The sequence below is a fragment of the Ischnura elegans genome, chromosome 5 (genome assembly GCF_921293095.1).
Source record: "Ischnura elegans chromosome 5, ioIscEleg1.1, whole genome shotgun sequence".
Classification (NCBI taxonomy): Eukaryota; Metazoa; Arthropoda; class Insecta; order Odonata; family Coenagrionidae; genus Ischnura; species Ischnura elegans.
The window spans coordinates 34,045,720-34,067,544 of NC_060250.1; the positions used below are offsets into that span (position 1 = coordinate 34,045,720).

The following is a 21,825-nucleotide window of genomic DNA, read 5'->3' on the forward strand; positions in this document are numbered from 1 at the left end:
TATCTTTTAAAATAGCTACGAAATTAAACTTTATGCAAACCACGTTTTTCAGCCAAGCCCAGCCCAAATTTTCCCAGCCGCCCTTTTAAAAATGATCGCAAAAAAAGGATGGCTTTTAAATTTTTCAAATAGTGTTTTGTGAATGTCTACTTTTAGGAAACCAATGATAAAAATATCATAATAATGAAAAATGTCGAGCAATAAATTTTATTTATATTGCGTGATTTGAAATAGAATGACCCTCATATGATATTTGATTTAATACTACCCTTAGGAATGAATCAAAACTTAAACTCCCCATATTTGCGAGTACCCATGATAATTTCCTTGATAATCGCCATTTTATCATCACAAAAACTGGATTAAAGCTTACAAGTGTTCAGAGTTGCAGCGAATTTGATTTATCTCCGGTAGGTATTAGATTAGCGGCTTATAATCGTAAGTGAACCTGTCAACTTTGATGAATACCCATTGGGGTAAGAATGCGCAATTGTTTGAAATGAATATGTGACATCGTCCCTGGAAAAAGCAACCCTAATCAATCTGAATTGCTAATAGATGCTTACATAAGGCCAGCGGAGTAGGCAGAATATTGTTCAGTATTAACACGAGCAGAAAGTAAGTTTTATATCTAATGCATCGCCATTTTACATAGGTAACGGCTATGGTCAAACATACAAAATTTCTTTTCCTTCATTTGGGGGTTCGATTGGGATAATTTTTCCACGATACCGAGCAATTGGACTCCGCAATTACATTTTAATTTAGTTTTTATTTGTTGACACACCACCGCGCTCTTTGACCTTTACATAGTGTTTTTCATAGCATTTAATAATAAAATGTTCAAGAACATCGACGCTCTACATTGGGGCAACTTACCCAGGCGGGACGCGGACCTTCGGATTTCAAAGCGAGGACTTTAACCCGCAGCCACCGAGGCCGGCCGAACTTTTTTAAAAAATTTTCCGACAAAGCGAAATTTTAGAATAACTAAGAAACATAATATTAAGACACAAATTGTTTTAATTATGACGGATTCTATTCCTCGCCACATTTTTAGGATAGTAGGCTACCATTATAAATAAAACTACCAGAGCTGCTGCAAGTTCCACTAACGCAAGATGAGAGAAGACATTCCCGGAACAAAAATGGTGATATGAGAGCACACATTAAAAATTCTTGCCAATTACAAGCGTGATATTTCTTCAAGCCATTGCAATTCATAGTCACGACAATTGGTTTTACCCAAATGATACTGAGATCAACTATCATTTAAAATTAGTTAACGGGGGATATTACTCTCAAGTATCTTACCCAATCCAAGTGCTGATTCATTCCAATGGAGCGCTAGCTTTAATTTAAATTCCTGACATACGCGACTCATATATCTAACATAAATGGAAAGAGAGAGCGAATAGATAGGAGCGATTAACTCGAAAGATAGCCAGTAGATTATATATAATATACGCAGTATATTCCTGTGATTGGGGTCATCAGATTATTTAAGACAGCCGCTCTTTAGGGACAAATCTGAAAGAAAATTATCCGATTTCAAAATTACCCCAAGTTTATTCCGGTTAATTTGGACAGGATGCCATACAAATTGATCACGCGTTGCTGATGTTTACCAAATAATTTTGTGAATATATGTATTACAAACACTAGAAACGTAAATTACATTTGTACTAATACTGAATACCTATCCTCCTTTATCGTTTATCTTACTGCAGCCAAGGTCTGTGACACGGGTTCAACGAATATGTCGATATACGCATTCACTTTTTATTGATTATTATCGATGGATTTTTCATGTAGGATTTGGTGAAAAAAGACATTCAAATCTGCCGAAGTCTGAGGGAAATATGAATTATTTCTTGAAATCGATAATAATTTCAAGATTATGTTCGTTTAGTCACTCACGGCAGAGCATCAGAATTTCACGGGTAAAAAGCCACAACCAATTTTTAAAATATTTCGATAGAGATAGTGTTTGAAAAATAAAGAGACCCGTATTTTTTTTATTTTTTAGATTCCTCTCCTACTGCTCGAATTATTCGAGGTGAAAAATCGACGAGCTTAACCTTTTCGCAGACAAGTTAATGACGTCACTGACTCATGTCTCGCGGCTCACCGCTTCTCTGCTACTCCTTTGTCTCGCGTCTCCGTCTCACGCGGTTCATTTTTGTTATCACTCTGGTGAGCTATTCTTTCTGTCAATGATCGGATATTTTCGAGAGAGTTAATGAGTTTGAACTCCAAATGACGTCACTAACTCACGAAAAGTGGGCCGCAACTTTTTCTCACTTTCAAGTTATGATATTTCATGGCAATGTTCTATTCCGTCCCGGGAAAGCTTGCGTTAACCGCACATTTGAATCGTTTCCAGAGAGATTCCTAGCGCCTAGCGCTTCGAAGAGTGAAGAGCAGCAAGAGAAATAAGTCTCGGTATATTCCGTAGATTATTTACCCTCGCGAGGAGTACTAATGAAAATTAACGATTTCGAGAGTTCATATTCGAATAAATACTTCTGTTTATAAGACGTGACAGAATCGTTCTTTCGAATTCAAAATCGCAATTAAACTTAAATAATAAGTAAATAGAAAGGAAAGATAATTGATATCGAAAAAAAGAGATTTCTTCATTCAGCCATGAAATATCATAACTTGAAAGTGAGAAAAAGTTGCGCAGGGCATAAAGCCGATTCCAACATTAAAACCCTATCGTCATCACAATTAATAGAACTTGGAATAGCAAATGAAATTCTTACCAATAGTGCATTATAGATTTGCTTCTTCTCATTCCTCGCGAGTCTCAAATGAACGGAAAATTTCAAATCAAAGTAAGCAATGAGAAAAAAATTCTTTCTTAGCAGTCAGCTAAACAGATCGATTATAACCCTCTCATGATCTCGTATTGTGCTATTTCAATAATTTATTCTGTGTGCAGCAGCGATTTATGAGCCTGAACTTGGATGACGTCAATAACTTATGAAATGTATGCTGCAACTATCGCATTTTTTTTTCATTTTATAGTTATGCTAAATGGCCCAACGAGGTAGCATCTTTTTTTCGTCGTCATTTATCTTTCCCTTCCATTTGCTGAACTTTTTAAATTAAATTGCGATCGAAAACACTCAAGTATATGTTTATCCTGATACTCCAATTTTCCATCACGTTCTGACAATTCTAAATGTTCTATAATCGTGGTTTCCCCAACCCACTTTCACGCTGGAAAGCGAGTTAAGTTATATGAATATAGTAAGTATATAATTTGTGTACGGTGATGCACTGATGATTCCAATCGTTTTGGAGCAGTGAGTGACGTCAGTAATATATTATCCGCCCCTTTTCGCGGAAGAGTTCGGCACTCAGGGCCGGTTCCAGACATTTTTTAGTGTAAGCGAAGCAAACAGCGTTCGCCCCCCCCCCCCTCAAAAATAACATGAGAGGCAGTAGGATTAGTACTGAACTTTGGACAGAGCGCTTGGGCGCCCTCTTTTGCTTGGCGCACTACGCGGCCGCGTATCGGCACTTAACTCGCTTCGACGACGAATCTGTTAAACCAGCATCGTCATCATCATCATCATTTGTCAACAATCCTAAGATTGGTTTGACACAGCTCTCCATTTCTCTCTCCTATCCGCTAGCCTTTTCATAGAGACGAATTTTTTCTCTTTTATATAACTTTTAACCAGTCCTATGTAACTTATTCGGGGCCGTCCCTTGTCCTTCTTCCCTTCCACCTGTCCTTCTACGATTATCCAACGATTTGAGCGATGGGTCTTTCTTTTAATAGGAAAATCCTCCAAAATCGTTGGCACACTAATGGCTGATGTTTTAGCTACCTCGGTACTAATTTAAACTGTAAGAACTCAATGACAGAAGAGATTAACAAGAGGATAATGGCTGGAAATAGAGCTTACTTTGCTAATATTAAGCTCTTGAAGTCAACTCTTCTATCTAAGGAGATGAAATTCAAGATCTTTAAGACACTTATCAGACCGGCAGTGACATATGGAGCAGAAACGTGGAGCATCTCCGCTGGAAACGAGCAAGCTCTGCGGATATTTGAACGTAAGGTTTTGCGAAAGATATATGGTCCCGTGACAGATGGGGTAACTTGGAGGATAAGAACAAACAAGGAAATAGAAAATATTATCCGAGGCGAAGACACAGTGAGGTTTGTGAAGACCCAACGGCTAGCTTGGCTAGGTCATGTAAAAAGAATGAGTGAAGAAAGGATGCCTAAGAAGATTCTAAATGGAAATATGAATGGAAAGAGAAAAAGAGGAAGACCGAGGAAAAGATGGATGCAGGATGTGGAAGAAGACATAAAGGCTATGAAGATTGTCAGATGGTGGGAGAAAGTGCAGAACAGGAGAGAATGGACAGGCGTCTTGAGGGAGGCCAAAGCCCATACTGGGCTGTAGTGCCAAGGAAGGTAAGGAAGGTACTAATGGCTGATGCCGGGTTTCGCTGTTTAGTCCCTTGATTTGGGCCCCAGTCGCTTCTATAGCGGCGAGGGTGTACCCCATCCCTCCCCTCCAACCCTATCCCTATCCCAGAGGCGTCGTCGGGCTCCTATCACGGCGGCGCCTCTTTCCTTTTTCCTTCCCTTCCAAACCCCTCCCCGGAAGCGCGGGCGTCTCTGACTTGGTTCTTGGCCCCGGTGCGTTGTAACCCTCAGAGAACCCCCCTTGGACCCAGATCTCTGTCTTTCTACGATTTTTTTTTATCAGGCCATCATGTCTTATAATGTGGCCAACTAAGATTTCCGTCTTCAACTTAAGGTTTTTAGGAGGCTTCTCTTTTCTCCAACTCTTCTTAGCACCTCCTCGTTACCTACACAGTTGATTCATTTTACCTTCATCATTCCTCGGTAGCACCATATTTCGGATGCTCCCACTCATGAATTCTCTGCTGCTATCAATGTCCAAGCCTTGCTTTCATGTATGTTGAACCAGCAACGGACCAAAAAGATGGAAAAATACGAATTTTAATTTTTCAAGATTTATGAAAAACGGAAACGGAAAGCATTCGTTGACTCAAAATCATCATCGAACCATTGAGTTCGAGCAGATCCAAACTACAGTCCATTGATCCACAAACCTCAATGAGTCGTTTGGTTGAATTTTTTTCTCAATGATCGACCTATACCACGCATCAAAGATAAGTGATAGCTATCTGAAGATCACATGAAAAGTGGATCCAGAAAGATGCTGAAAAATTCCTTTATCATTCAAGGCAATCAACCGATAAGAGTTGAGAAATATCCATATTTAGCAAGCAGATACCTTCATGAAAACAGTTACAGCAGGTACTTGAGGTGACACTGACAAATATATTTTTCTCCCAGTGACTCCTAATCAAGGCAGCGGCGGATACAGAAAAAACTCAAGGGTGGACGCAAAAAAATCTTGAGCACCTTTACTTTTATCTATCTAGTAAAAAAATAATCAAGTCACATTCAAATTTTAGGAAAGTTGTATTTAAACTTATTATACCCATGTACAAGACAATGCCATCTTATGATATATAAAAGCTAGAATTGTGGTTCTTCAATGTTCGGCAATGTGGGCGGCCCCAAAAGGGGGTCGCGCACCCCCTTATGTATCCGCTAATGAATCAAGCTCATGCCTACCTCTGCGATTCTCTGAAACATGATTTAAATATGTTCTCCGCTAAAACTTTAGCTGCAGGGATAGGGGCCGATGGTAATCGGAGAATGAATGGGGCAATTCCAGGGATGGCAAGTGAAATGAAACGAAATTGTTTCGTTTCGACCCGGAGGGAAACGAAAATACGAGGCCTGAGTTTAGTTTCGTTCCCGCACGAAATTAAAATCACCAAGGAGTTTTGTTTCGACCAAGGACGAAACTTTACTCCCGGGAACGAAACTAAATTAATCGAAACTCCGCTGCTCATTGTTAAGTTTCGATCCCAGAAGTTGAGTGGAGGGGGATGAGAGGCCATAGTTTCGACCCATTACGTGTGACATGAGTGTTGAGAGGTTAAGGCATTGAGCTTAAAAATCGAATGGACAGTTTGCGTTCACCGTTCTCCTGTTAGCGGTAAAAATATTGGTGCCCAATGATCTAATGACGGTAGGCCAAACCCCTACTTCTTTCAACCATTTTTCGTACTCGTTATGTGGGTCGAAACTAAACTTTTCGAAGGCGAAGCAGTTGGTCCCTCCGGTGCGAAACATTATCTGTGTTTCGTTTCGTTCCAGAGTTTCAATTTAGTTTCGACCCGAATTAGTTTTGACTCCGATTTAGTTTCCACCCCGAGTTTAGCTCATCATCATCATCACTGGTCAACAATCCTAGGATTGGTTTGACGCAGCTCTCCACTCAGTTCTCCTATCAGCTAATCTTTTCACTCCTACGTATTTCTTCTCTTTCACATCTCTCATTAATTGTTCCATATATTTTGTTCGAGGTCTTCCTTTTCCATTCTTGCCTTCCACTTGTCCTTCGACGATTGTCTTCATCAGGCCATCATGTCTCAAGATGTGGCCTATAAGGTTGTTCCGTCTTCTTATTAAGGTTTTCATGAGGCTTCTCTTCTCTCCTACCCTTCTTAGCACTTCCTCGTTACTAACTCGGTCGCCCGCGTTTAAATCCATTTCGTTTCGTTTCTACATTTCGCTGCCGGGAACGAAACTATTGAAATTTTACTAATTTTGACTTTCGTTTCCTTTCACTTGCCATCCCTGGGAAATTCATTTCCCTCCGTGTCTCTAAGATAGTATGCAATATCTCTCATCAATAATGATGCTGTGGTCTGACAGGCGTAGACAAGTTAGATATTCTCATATTATGTGGAACATTTTTATAGTGGTGAAATAAAAACTTCATTTGGATATCTACCTTAAATGTTACGATTCCTTCAAAACTTCCGAAAATTAAGGCCACCCCTCCATCTGTGTAGAACCGGTTATTGGAGTTTGAGAAAAGGGAGAGGGAGTATTAAGATCCAGAGGAACTTGGGACTTACAGCAAGGTCAAAACATATTTATCTATTTATAAATATTCCAACCATTTATATTTGCACTTCAGTGCATGCCATAACAATGAATAATACGTAATTTTAAACTAAATTTTATTCTCAATTATGATTTATTTTTTGTTTTATGAAAAATCAAGGCACGCGAGTGCAATAAATTACTCCGCACACCATAAAATTAGCTGTTTTGTCAAGTTCATGAACTTTGTGACTCGACCTAGGGAAAATTATTACGTCTACAACATTTATCATACACAATAAGTTGCAAACATTAATGCATATTAATAAAATGGCTTTTGCGTATTTTTAGAACGAATATTTTGTTGTAAAATAACGAAAATGTTTAAACACTATCTATTCCTACAGTTTACCCTAAAATAAAAAATTATATTGATAGAAACACTTCTTAATTTATTTGCAATTTTTCTATGATCCGAAAAAACATGATTTTTATGCATTATAACTTATATACGGACATTAAAAAACATCATAGCGAACGAATGCTGCGTTGCCACGTATTTCGCGCGAAACTTTGCTTCCTGGTATCCCGCAGCATAGAGGTATCTACCTCTATGTCCCGCAGTGGCCCCGAGCGGCCCCGTTTGGCAACATGACATTAATAGAAGTTATTAACATTCACAAATATCAATATTTTTATAAATTATGTGGTAATCAACCTTATTTAAGCCAAGCGCTACCTACTAACTGGGTAGTCTGCTACCTGCTAGCAGCCTCCATCGTAGCGGCGCACATAGCCTCGCACCAAGGTGGCCTCATACGGCGCCAGCCGGAACCAGAATGACGTCACAATGACTTTTCCCGGCATTTATACTTAGCCGTCGTGTTGTCGTGAGGCGAGAGATCCATCGTTCAAGGTCGTTCTTGTTCTCTAGCTTCTCCCGCTTCCTTCCCTCCCTACCCTCTTCCTAACCTAACGTCCTAACTCCCGATAAGTCTCCATCGCCTCCGTCTGAGGGAAGACGATCTTCGCCTCGGGCTGACAGAATAGTCTCTCTCCTACCAGCATGCGGAATAGGGACAAAATGCGGCAGGGTCTTAAGAGAGGGATTTCTTTCTCCACGAATCCTATCCACGAAAGCTTCTTTCAACACGAATCCTTAGCTACCCTTTCTGCTTCAGAATATATGTTGAGGCTTGTGGAACGAGCAAGTTAAAAAAAAAAAATGCAAAAACAATTCTTCCTCGCCATCTGGTTAATTCTTACAGAACTACATCAAAAAAATATACGATTTTTGTACGTGTGGTGAGCCTTCTACATATGCACTTACTCCATGGCAAAACTCAGACTCGGCACGCTGAGAAATAAAAGGTGTTTGCGCAGCATGGGGTCTACCGCTGCGTCCACGATCTTCTACATTGGCGTGCCCATTCTTACCAGATACTCGTTGTGCCCACTGACTCGACACCGCGTTGCTTTTGACGGACATCAAGTGCATCCACCACGATACGATCTGCATTGCGTTTGATTAAATTTTAATGGAAGCGGGAAGGATGCTTCTATGCACTATATTAATTTGACGTTCCTAGAGTAACAATTGTTGTGTCAGGAAATTATTACGCATTAGTATTATGGATCGGCTCACTGCCGAATTATAGATTCAACGCGAGTTCGGAAACTGGAAGGCAAATGAGAAATCACACTTCAAACGCATGAAGCGAATCTTGAATAAGACTGGAGGGAAGGAAAAACTTCTACGCTATTAATGGATCCAGACGATCTGGTAATTGGAAGCACCTTTGAAATTTGATACCATATATTTTTTTCTTAGGGCACGATCCGTCTATTTACGATTTTTTGCTGTATACATCGCAATGCCAATTTTAATGACTGTGGCCGTTTTTTCTAATCCTTCTTATTCGCTGTTGTGGGTCCATCAGTTGGGATTAATGACTTTAAAAATTCACGAGTAAAATTAATCGTTAAAAATGCTGTCAACTATTTACTTTAATCGTTACTTTGCATAAAATGTAACTTTTTATCTTTAATCCGTTAAAATTTTACATTAACCTCTTCAGACCTGAAAAAGCATTTTCCGAAGAAAATTTGAGTTTGCCTCGCTTTTCTACAGAAATAGAATTGAAAAATAATTAATCCACTTAAAAAAATGCAATAGTAGTTATAGTAACCCCTTGTACCAACCAAGATAGGTGAAAATATTGTAACAATCACAAGAAAACCGTTGTATGCTAAAATAAAAAAAATGCATATATGCAGAGTACTGATGTTATATAAGGTCATGTTATTGAAATAATATCAATAAATAATGAAATAGTACAAATGGTACTACCCTTTCTTAATGCCACTCGTTGTAGATTAACAACATAACTGGAATCTTTCGTCATTAACCACGCCTGAGATAACTGAGAAGAGCAATTTTAGTTTCAAAGACATAGTTTCTTACGCTTTAAATTTAGAGGTACACATTTTACATTCCCATATTGATGAATATGAGTGACAAATATAATTTTGACTCAACGAGTGACGTTAACACATAATTTTCAAATTTACGCCCTGTGAGCCCGCGGAAATTAAGACAGTTGAGAACCAAAAATCTTTTACGAATGTCTCTTTTTTTACCCAACATTCACGACGAAAGTAGCCATTCCTTCAAAAGTTTTTGGCGGGTTTTACTTGTTGATATTATTACTAAAATGCCTTTGTGTCGAAGCTATTATCCCAATTATTTTTCAATTGATGATATCATGGCAACCCAAGAACGACTTCCGTGCAAGTTTGAAGTTGATGTTCTTCGTTTAGGTGATTATTTCTCGTTAAGTATGGTTGGTGACGAAATCGTTTCTTTCATGGCTTTGGCATTTACTTCCTGATTTTTCTTCAGGCTTCTTGGACCCATCATCCGACAGTGAGGATATTCCTAGTGGAACAACTCTCGAGTTACCGTATTGGCTAGCTAGGTCATTGTGCAACAGAAGTCAGTCGGTTATCAGTGTAAACATTCCACGTATATACAAAGAAGCATACAGGTGATGCATTTTCCTCTTTGAAGATATTACTCTGAATCCATGTCCCTCTCATCAGTTAATTATTTTATTTTTAGGGAAATACTCAAAGCGGACGCATCGGTGGTAGACTTGCATAGGCTGAGCGTGTATTTTTACGAATTTGGTTCATATTTATCTGGTTTCAATCATCGAGATTCTGCCGAAATTGGGTCACTTTTACTGCAGGTAAGTGAAAGTAGATGGGCTCTGTGTGATTATTTCCCTTGTTTTTAAAATAATTTATTTCTTTTTCTCTTGTCTAGTGAAGTCGAAGTATTTGGACTCGAATATCTTTCCTTTCACATGGTATCAACTATTTGAGCCTCACAAATCAACCACTTATGCTACTTTAAATTATGTAAACAATTGCTCAATTTGCTTAGGTTTAATGTTAAGTATTGCATACAAAGCTCACAAAAGAGATTTGCTGCTAACTGACTTTTTTGTCACATTGTCCGTGCGAATAATTCACCTCGTAGTTAAATAAGCGATGAATTAGCGCTACTCGTGATATGGCATTAATGAACTTCACAGTTTTGCTATGCCAGTAGTCAAGGTGTAAACTCACATTGAGCACTGTCTTAGTTTTGGTGTGAGTACCGTGTCATCGCCTTGAGTATTCAGTTTGTCTCTGTAGAGTGGGCATCACACTTTGCCATTGCATTGATAAGCTCTCTGTGATTGTTTGCCAAGAATGTGGCCAATTTCTTGAGTCTCTGACATGTTCTTGATGCATTGTATACATGCTGCTGTCACACTGTCATGGACTATATTTTCGCCATTGACTATAAACCCATGGGATGCACTCATGGCAGTAACTAGTGTATTTACTGACTGAAATATCTTTGACTTGGATTGTAAGCATTAGTATCCTTGCGCTACTGTGTGTGTTTCATGCCTTTTAATTTAAGTAGGCATATTTTGTTCAATCGTAAGAAAGTATTAAAAGAAAAGAGTTGCTGTTATGGTCAGATATGGAAAAGCCCTTGGAATAATTTCTATTTACCTTATAGTGTTAATATCTTAAAGCAAGCAAATGATACCTTATTTGAATTTGGAATGATAGGTATTTGTTTTAAGTTCAATAAAGCGTATTCATATTGGTTTTTGAGTCCTAAAAAATGTCCGTTTTATTCTTTTGTATATTTCCTCGAAATATCTTGGTATGTAAATGTCAAGCAGTTGTTTAAGGTGGAATAATTTCTTCTCCAAATTTTGCCTTCATATGGACTAATATAATTGTATGAATTATTCTTTGGTGATGTCTGTATTTATCAAATATGATCCTTGACTGACATGAGTGAAACATATTCTTTTTCTATTGGGCAAAGACATTCAAGGACCGTTTTCGCCTCATTATTGACTGGTCTCAGAACTCCTCTGGTGACATGAGCATAAGGAGCACTGGAGAGTTAGGAATGGACCCCACTAGTCGCCTTGACTCGTTAGAACGTGGACTGCTGAATACTGGAAGAGCTGCCTGGATGGCTCTTGAATCTTGGCTGGCACAAGGAGGTATGAAGAAAACTGAACTAATACATCAATTCAACACAAAAGCTTTTTGTAGTGCTATTTTGTTTTTAATAGAAAGTACTTTCTAGTTTTGAGTTCATCCCTTCTTTGCTGCCATTCACCCTAGATTTACCAACGCCAATTATATTTACAGTCAGTTGAGTGAAATCCCAGTAAGGAAAATAACTAAGATCCAATATTTAAGCCAGATTTCTGCTGACATATTAAATAACTAAGTTTATGCATCTACAAGGCTATTGGTTGTCCCTCCAATTTTTGTGAGGCTAAATGCTGCATATTTGAGTTGTTAACTTATGGTTATTTAGCTGTAATTATCTGATGTTTATAGTGCCATTTATTTGTTGAATTCTTCCCAGGATTCCCTCCCTGTTATTGCTCTGTTTAAATTTTTATGGTTTTCTCTTTTTTTAAGTGGTGCATGTTCTAAGCAGGGATGGCAGTATTGAAAATAGATTGTATAATATAACCGGAATCCTACTTCTGGTTTAAATTAGAAGTATTTTGAATGAGCTACGTCTGCACTGATTTTATTAAAAATCTATGAATAGGGATTAATTTTAATGCAATTACAAATGACTAAATATCAACGGAGAAAAAAATGGGAAATCAGAGATTGAACAATATTTCCTGTTGTCATAAGTCAGCAATCCTAAGATTGGTGCTATGCAGCTCTCCATTCTGCTTTCGTATCTGCTATCCTTTTCATAGCGACTTCTTCTTTCACGTCCTGAATAATCTTTCTGACATAAGTCACTCTGGTTTGCCCTTCTTCCCATCCCTTGACAATTGTCTTCATCAGACTGTCTCAATCTGTGGCCGATAAAGTTGTCCTGTCTTCTAAGAATTTGTAGAAGGCTTCACTTTTCACCCACTGTTGATCCATTTTATGCTGTCAATGTCCAAGCCTCACTTCCATCGAGTAACTTGCTCTATGTGTAGCATCTGATGAATTGTTTCCATACTTCTATGCTTGAATTTTCAGTTGTAAGTAGGTTCTCCTTTTTGTAGAAAGCCCTCCTTGCCTGTGCTATTCTATTGATGATTTCTTTCTTGCTTCATTCATCGTTGGTTATTTGGCATTCTATGTAACAAAACTCTTTCCCCTCTTCAAGCTTTTTTTTTTTTAGTGTAATGTTTATCCCAGTCTCCTATTTTTGCTGCAAATTAATATCTTAGTTTTCTTTTTGTTTATTTACAGCTGATATCTAGCCAATGTCCTTTCCATATTTTTCCTAGTTTTGTCCAAATTATTCCGTCTCGACTACGTCTGCTATATTGTCTGCAAATTGCAGCATACTAATTCTTTCTCTGTGGATTCCCAAAGCCTTCTCTTTTATTTCTGTGACTTCTTTCTTGATGTAAGCATTACAAATTAAGGGAGACAGTGCACACCCTCATCTTACTCCTTTGACTATTCTTGCTTCTTTACAGTTCAGATTTTATCACAGCTGTTTGGTTTTTATGTGAACTGTGCACAATTCTGCAATCAATGTGGAGAATCCAAATTATTGAATGCCATACCACGGTGTCAAACCATCTCTCAGACCACAAATACTATGGAAGTATGTTTGTTTTACTCCATTCGCTTCTTTATGTGTTAGGGCCAAAATTGCTTCTGTTGTGCCCTTATTTTTCATATGACCAAATTGGTCCTCATGTAGGAATTCTTCTGCTATTCGTTCTATTCTCTTGTAGATGATTCTTGTCAGTATCTTCAACACATGTTTCATCAGACTTATGGTTCTAAAATCTTTACACTTCTCTGCACTCTTCTTTTTGGGAATAGGAATGATGATGTTCTTCTTAAAATCACTTGGTATTTATCCTGTTGAGTACATTTCGCTGATGGTTTTTATAGCTGAGTTAAAGCCTTCTCTCCTTGTTGTTTTATCAGATCTGCTAGAACGTTATCTATACCTGGTGCTTTATTCTTTCGCTGGTCTCAAATTGCAGAGTCAAATTATGATCCAAGATGCTCTCTCCCATATCATCATTTTCTACTTTACTTTCTTCTTCAATGATTTTTGTGCTAAGTTTGCTTCTGTTTTATTCCTCAACCAGGTATTATTTCCATCTCTTCAATATGTCTTAATTTTCTATCAGAATATTTCCATTCTTGTTCCTTATGATGTGTTCCTTATCTTGCACTCTGTTCCTTGATATTATTTCCTGCTATTTTATAGGCCGCTTCCACTTTCCCTTGCACAATGTAATTTTGCACATCCTCACTAAAGTTCATCATCCACTCCTCTTGAACTTTCCTCCTCCATTGATTTCTCAGTCCTTCTGACTTGTTTAATTGCAGATGGTATATCATCATCGCGAGATTATGATTACTCTTGATATCTGCCTTGCAGGTAGCTTTTGTAGTCCTTAACCTGTTTCCTAAACCTTTGCTTCACTAAAATATGGATGAATTGAAATCTTATATCTCTTGGCATTTTCCATTTTTGTCTTCTTCGCATGTCATTTTTTAACAGTGTAGTGGTAACCACTAATTCATCCTCTACACAGAATTACAGTTCCCTTTTTCCTCTTTCATTTCGATTGCCTGATCTATTTTTTGCCAGTTATTCTTCCTTCCTGTCCTTTTTCCAATCTCCTGAAACAGTAAAGTATTCCTCACCTCTTAAAGGATTGATTACTTCCTTGATATTTTTGTTGATTTCTCAATTTTGTGATCACTTTAGTGTCATTGGAAGGTAAACCTGTACTACAAGGGTATCTACCGGTTTGGTCCCTAACTTGGCCATAACTATTTTTTCATTCTACTACAGGAAGTTTTTCTCATACATTCTGGGGCTCTTTCTGAGCATTATCCCAACTCCAATGCAGTGGGGGATACAGAAAAATCTGAAAGCGGGGGTGCAAAAGATATCATGAGCTATCTTTGCTTTTATCGTAATAAAAAATAATCAAGTCACATTCAAAGTTTATGTAGGTTTTATTTGAACTGATTAAAATCATATTCAATACGATGTCATCCTATGGTATTAAAAAATTTTAATTGTGCATCTACAATGGTCGGCCATGCAGGTGGCCCTGCAAGGGGAGAGAGCATGCCCCCTGCACCACCATATGTATATACTACTGCTCCAGCATTACCATTGATAGATTCTGTGTGTATAATCCAAAGCTTCCACTCCAAAATTCTCCCTCTTCAGGCAACTTCATTTCACTGATTCCCAGCTCAGCAAGGTTCAATTTTTGCATTTCTACCTTAAGGTTTTCTAGCTTACCACAGGTCCTTAGTGATCTCTTGTTCCACATTCCCAGCCTCATAACTTAATCACAGTTGGCCGATGTACTCTCACGAATAGTCCCCACCCGGAGACTAGTTTACCTCCGTAATGTTTAACCTGAGAGTATGCCATCATGTCTGATTTATAAAAATTGGAGTGGTTGTAACTCCTCAAGAGAGAACTGTGGTGGCTAACCCTGCCTTCCACATCACAGACCTAGACCCATTAAAGTAAATGGTACCATGCCTGCAGTGAAAAGAATATTTCTATATTGACCACTGTGGTCTCCACCTTCATTCATATGAAGAGGGACTGTTGCAATATTTCCCTTGAAAACACTTCATAAAGTTTGAAATAGAACAGAAATAATTCTGTTTGCACTTGAAGGATTTCTATGTTCATATGTTTACCTTAGTAAGTTTAAATTGATACCATAAATAGAGCTTTTTCCAATAACATGTCATGATCTAAGGGTTCTTACCTTTACTGGAGTTCTTGAAGAATACAGCAGGACTGGAAAAAATTATTCTTGTCTATTTTTATGCACTATGTTTTCCATTAGGAGTATTTAGTGAACTAATTTTTTTAATATTCTAGGTGGGAGACCTATTGGCCCAGCAAATATGGTTGTGAATCATCAAAAAAGGCAACTTGCTCATGCTTCTACTTCTTGAAAAAATGATGGACAGTTTCATATTAGTTGGATCCAAGGGAAATATTGCATTTATGTGAAGATATATGGACTATGAAACATGTGAAGTTGCACTTGAATGTGCAAAGCAAAGGTATCTTGCTTGAATATTTATAACCCAGACAATATTGAAATGAATTTGGGACGTTCCTGATTATATTATCCTGAGAAGTCTCGTCTTTCTGTTTGTTAGAAGTTGCTTACCTTCAATGCAAGTAGTGATACCATCAGACCTAACTTTTTAGTGTGTTAGTTTGTAATGGTTCCTTCTCTGCTGTTTAGTGTACTGTGTAAGATGTCTTTTTCTTTTTTACTATACCATTAACATTAAAAAGCTTGGCTATGGTGTAGAATTGTGTTAGGGCAAACTCACACGATGACCACCATCCATTATAGGCATGGGACACATCCCCTCCCACAGAGTGCACCTTATGCACTGCATACTTCATAGACATAGCGTCTCAAGAGAATCCTTAAAAACTACATTTTCTCTACTCTTCCACAACTAATATCTTCCCAAAATGCCCCATTGGCATTTGTTACCCTCCGAATTCATCTTCCATTCTTGAGACCAGCTGTAAAAATTGCCATTCAATATTACTACCTCCAGTGAGGCGCAGCTGCTTTTAGGGTTAGTGAAAAGGAGAAAGAAATCCTTTGACTGGTAATTCTGAAATAAATGAAAGATTTGGGAAATGTAGGTACTTACTTATAAATGTGGCATGGCAGAAGGAGGAGCTGATCCTTCCTCCATGACATTGCTTTAAACCTATTCAAGTTGAGTTCCAAAGAAGACCTTATTTCATTCTATCTATCTATTCTATATATCCTACAATTTCTAGTTTTATTAATAAAATGATAACTTGAAGTGCTTTTCACATGATATCCTAAATTGAAAAATGATCCCTCAGGAAAATCTCATCTTATGCATCCAGCTGAGTGAGATACTGGTTCACCAGAAACTGCACAACTTCCAGGTCATTGAATCGTTATTTGGTCGCCAAAAGTAGTGGCCCCATTTTGTTAACCCTTTCATTGCGTAAAGTTTTCTAAGAAATGTTTCACGCTGGCGGATATTTGTTTTTTACTGCATTCGCTTTGTTTTGTGAAAATATGAAAGTATTTGTCACAAAAAAAAATTTTTTCTATTGATTTGTTTATTTATTAAATAATTTGTTCATGGCATCACAGTGATGCCATCCGCACCAGTGCGATACATTCCTCGGATAATTATGCAACCCGCCATACAAAAGACGCCCAATATTTTTTTGACGAAGCAAATAAGTAGCTCGGGATAATTTCTGAGATGTTGGCAGAATTGATTGGTACTATTGAATTATAAACTAAGATTAATATTTCAGCAAACGTCATCGAATACACATACGTCAAGTTTTGGGTGAATAAAAGATTTCGAATTTCAATTTTCACAATGAAATTTATTTGCTAGAAACATAGATTTCCTTTCACACATATGAAAAATATTTCGTCTTTTTGACATTTTATACAATGTAAATGCAACAAAAATCAATTAATATTGATGAAATTCTTTGAAACAAGGGTTCAAACATAGTCCTGGAACTTCTACACAACTTGTACAAACAGTTCTAACCATTTTCCTTATTCCCTTTGTATAACAAACTCGGCACCTTTTTTGCTTAGCCCCTTCTTTGCTCATGATATCAGGAAGGTGAACAGTATCTTTGGGGATATTAGACTGTGGTGGTTGAATCTTTTTATTTTTTTTATTAGTGATCTTATGACAGAAATTCTGAAATCCTTTAGTGTCATTTTCTTGCCTGAATAAATGTTGTACAAAATGTAACTGTTAATTTGCATTAGGTGAAAAACATGTAAAGCAACCTTTAAATACCACCTCAAAGATTTTCTCTCCAAGGGATAATATGCCATTAATTGGTCAGCCCTATCCACGCCCCCCATGTAAGTGTTGTATTTGACAACCATTTTCGGTCTGCTTACGGTTTTTCCTCCTCTCAAATTGACCTCTTGTAGATCACCATTAAATTCCGAGGACACCATAAGAACATCTCGTTTGTCGTTCCACTTGAGCACACATATTCCATCAGAGGTATATTGTTGCATTGATTCGCCTCTTTTCAGTTTCTTTCTTAGCACTTGAGGAGGATTATATTTTCTGTTTGACCTTAGAGTTCCAGTTGTATACGTGTCCTTTTTCAGCAAGTCACAAGATAATTCAACAGAATTATAATAGTTGTTCATGTACAAACTGTGCCCACTGAAAAAAAATCTATCCATCAATTTCCGTACAACTTTGTTGGAATGTCCCCTCCCTCCAACATCAGGATCCTTCGCCCCAGTGTAAACTATAATATCTTGGATGAGACCATTAGGCTCAGAAAGCATGTATAGTTTTATACCATGTTGGTGACGCTTGTTTTGAATGTACTGGCGAAAAGATAACCTTCCTCGCCAAAGCAACATGGACTCGTCAAGGCACAGTTCTTTACCTGGATAATAAATTTCTTTCATTCTTTCAGTGAAAAGATTTAAAAGAGGTCTAATTTTATATAAGGGGTCACTTGGTAGCGGATCACCTACACCAGGGTTCCTGCCAAAATGCATGCACCGTAAAATAATTTGAAATCTGTCCCTGGAAATAGTGCTACGAAAGCACGGAAAATCAAAGATATATTCCAACCTTTTCCAATAATCTGGGATGGATGGCAATCTCACAATCCCCATTAGGTATATCAAACCCAAAAATGTCTCAAATTCCCCTCGAGTGAGATTACGATACTCAGTAATTCTAGCTCTTGGGTATCGGTTTTTTTTAAGCAATTCATTGGCATAAAAGTTAGTCTCTTGGATGACAAGGTCGAAAAAATCATCGTTTGCTAATAGACAGAAATAATCAAATGGATCACTTCCAGGATTGCCCACCTTTAGCCCTGGATTTTTTGTGAAGGGGATTTCACGACGATCAGGAATGTGGCCCACGTACGTAATAGGGGTTCGTGTCGCTGAAGCTGGAAGAGCACTCTCAGGATCCTCTTCAGCAGGCAGATTTTCGGCTGGAGTCTCCCAACCAGCTTCATCCCCACTGTCTTCAGACGAATCGGTCTCAGCATCTTCACCACGAATATTCCAGCTTTCGTCATCAGTGCTATCAAAATTTTCCTCATCCGATTCTAGCAAATGCCTCAGCAGCTGATCTTCCGTTAATGGTTTTCTGCTAAAATCGTCTAGTTTTCTCTTTTTCTGAGTCCCAGAAGTGGAGGGAATTTGTTCATCAGACATTCTGCAATAATAAGTGATGATTTTGGAGGTTATTCATTGTAAAATTAAAGAATAAATTGTAATTAAAAATCACTCATCATCAAAACCACTGAACCGATAATCCTCATTTGCACGAGTCTTTTTACGTAAAGTAACCAGAAATATTCAACCACACAATGCGTTCACAAATATTATTTTTGATTTATCAAATAATCATTCCATACATGCAAATTGGTGCTATGAAGGTATTCTATCAGAAAAAAGACAATTGAAATGCATGTGGAGACACTTTGACAATGTGGACCAAAATATTTCAGGAAATAACTATTCCTTCAGTTACCACATACTTGCGTCATCAACGTAAACTTAAGTTAACGCCTATAAAATATATTAAAATAAATACATAACGCCAACAAAATACACAACACTGATGAGGGAGCTCTTTTGCAGTCGGAAAAAGCTGTAAGATTTAACCTTTAGAACCGACGTACAGGAAATATGTGAACGTGTACGTTCCAGATATAACAGCAACATGAAATAATCCAAAAATAATTGTTACTCTGTGGATACAAAGTTTGCTGACATTATTATCTGATTATAATAGCTGATTTGGTCGAAGTAAAATATGTGAATTGCCTCAAAGTTCAAAAAAACCATCTCGGAGAAGAAACAATTCAATTTACGCAAATACAACACTAGAGTAAATTTTTAGGCAGAGTTAGTTTCATTGCTAGGAGATATTCAAAGCACAGTTTATCAAATGCTGATACAAAAACGGTACATGGGGTATAAAATAGGAGTAAAATTTTAAATTTTTCCCACATGCCACCTAAGTGGCTAAAAATGTAAAAAAAACTTAAATAGTGAATGAAACATGGCCCTTTGGTAATATCAGAAAAATAAAATCTTGATTGAGGAGAGAAAAATCACGCAAATTCAAAATTTTATACTAAAAATAAAATTGATGAAAGCACCTACCTTGATAGTGCAGAAGATCTGGGGATGTATACAACACCAGTAGGAACGTGTACAGATGCAATCGAAAGACGCCCGCAGGAGAGACTGTGCCAAGGGGGAGATTCGCCAAAACTGCGAAGGAAGAGCTGTCCTTCTGTCCTTCTCCACGACATGCACGCAACTGAATACTTGCATGCATTTCTCATAAGAATGGCGAAAATTCTTCCAAAGATAGCGAAAGCAGGTGACACAGAGCGACTCGCAGTCTATTCCTCGGTGTCATAAAACGACCCTTTTAGCATGTCTTACCACTTGGAACAGGGGGCGACGAAGCAATAAAACAGCTGGGTCCGAACGTGTACCATGGGGTGGGATTTCGGAAATGCACGTGCCTAAAAGTGGAAACCTGCCTATTAGTTTCCTATAGCCACAATCCCTTAGCCCATGTCCCTTAGCCCTATGGAAAAATTCCTTTCAAAAGGACCGCCCTACCAATGGGTTGGCATGGTCACACCATCCTTATTGTTCCAAGGGTTGCTGAAGATGCCACGTTCAGCTGGAAACCGTAGTATGTGCCTTTGAAGCTCGAAAGATTAACTGCATTAGTTATGCACTAGTCTAAATACTCTACTGCACTCTCTCATTAACTATAATTTAAAAAGAAGACTAATGAAGTCACAGAAATAATAGCCCCAAAATCCGGTAATTATTTTTGCCAAGGATTTTCCTAATTCCACTTTCTCATTCAAAATAAAAATTGAAAGGCTTCCTGAGGAACTCCACCACTTTTGCCCGTGAATAACGAAATGGTGGTCGTAATTATTCCAACCTAGTATCATTATCAAACATACGGTAATAATGAGAAAAATGAGAAAAAAAGTATTTCCATTTCTGTAAACAATATACTCAATCCCCTGTGGAAAAACTCGTTTAGAAAATAAGTTGCAAGCATATTCTGGAAGAATATTCTGAAATATAACGGTGATTTGTAAATATTTAGTTTAAAATTGATAAAAAGAGTGATTATTCAACGGTGTTTAGCGTGTATATAGTGACCGTATTTTGTAACACGAATATTTTTTTCTTCGATGAAATGGAAGGAACATTATGACTAAACGTTGATTTCAAAATTATTAATAGGATTAAAACAGAAATTTCCTTCAAATATCATAACATTTAGTAGAAATATATAGGAGAGTAAAGAAGAAATCACATTTAAATTGTTTTGAAACGGCCAAACATCTTACATAGCAAAAAGTATATATTTATAAATATAAATAAATGAAATCAAAGTACTCTAAAAATTTAAACTAATATTCGGAAACGGAAGGTATGTCAAGGTAGCGTAATCCAGTGCGTGTGCGGGAAACCATCGTTAGAGTAAAGAGAATAGAGCGGAGGAGCGTAGGGAGCGATTGAAAGACATAGACTGGTGTGGCATCACAGTGATGCCACCCGCCTGTCGGCGGGGCCTGCGCTTGGCATCAATGCTATGCCATCCGCACTCAAAGGGTTAATAAACATAGGTGTCCTACGGGGGAGAGGGGGCACAAAGACATGATCCTTAAGGGGTGCAGAGGTTGAAAACCCAATCAATATAGATTAAAATTTTGACCTAAATGATGAGCACCCTAGATAACATAGTCTATTATCATTCATATAAGGCATTACATGTATTTATAGGGAGGTTTCTCATTTAAAAAAACTTGGAACACAAGCAAAAATCCAAAAACCTAAATATGCTAATGTATGTGATATAAAAAAGAAACAAAATAAAAAATTTCCTGGCTGTATGAGCGTATGTTGGTTGCTTTTCTAAGCTACTGAATGTGAATGCACGTTTAATGAGTTTCACATTGATATGTTTCTTTGAATAAAGAGGCATTGTATTGAAGATACTCTGAGTTACTACTTGTCAAATGTCGTTGGTTTCTTCCTGGGCATTAAAAAAAAAGGTTTTAAATATAAAAATCTACTTGTCACAGATATTACATCACTAAGATGCTTCCAAGAATTTTGAGGACATATTAATGATGAAGAGAAACACAATATTTTATTCCCTCTGATGGGAAGTCAATGCCTTAGACTATTTATCATGCATTTATGAGAAAAAAA

General features: G+C 37.6%; 2 protein-coding genes across 2 annotated transcripts; one reads left to right on the forward strand and one right to left on the reverse strand.

Moving 5' to 3' along the window:
• The first annotated feature begins 9,597 nt into the window (after positions 1–9,597).
• On the forward strand, positions 9,598–16,384 carry LOC124158692 (DNA replication complex GINS protein PSF3). The gene is made up of 5 exons (XM_046533926.1): positions 9,598–9,787; positions 9,870–10,014; positions 10,089–10,218; positions 11,364–11,547; positions 15,405–16,384. The coding sequence occupies exons 1-5, from the start codon at positions 9,682–9,684 to the stop codon at positions 15,479–15,481; spliced, it is 642 nt and encodes a 213-aa protein (XP_046389882.1). The 5' UTR covers positions 9,598–9,681; the 3' UTR covers positions 15,482–16,384.
• Positions 16,385–16,527: 143 nt separating this feature from the next.
• On the reverse strand, positions 16,528–20,003 carry LOC124158691 (piggyBac transposable element-derived protein 4-like). The gene is made up of 2 exons (XM_046533925.1): positions 19,732–20,003; positions 16,528–18,775 (listed from the first exon to the last, which is right to left on the reverse strand). The coding sequence occupies exons 1-2, from the start codon at positions 19,914–19,916 to the stop codon at positions 17,170–17,172; spliced, it is 1,791 nt and encodes a 596-aa protein (XP_046389881.1). The 5' UTR covers positions 19,917–20,003; the 3' UTR covers positions 16,528–17,169.
• Positions 20,004–21,825: the final 1,822 nt, after the last annotated feature.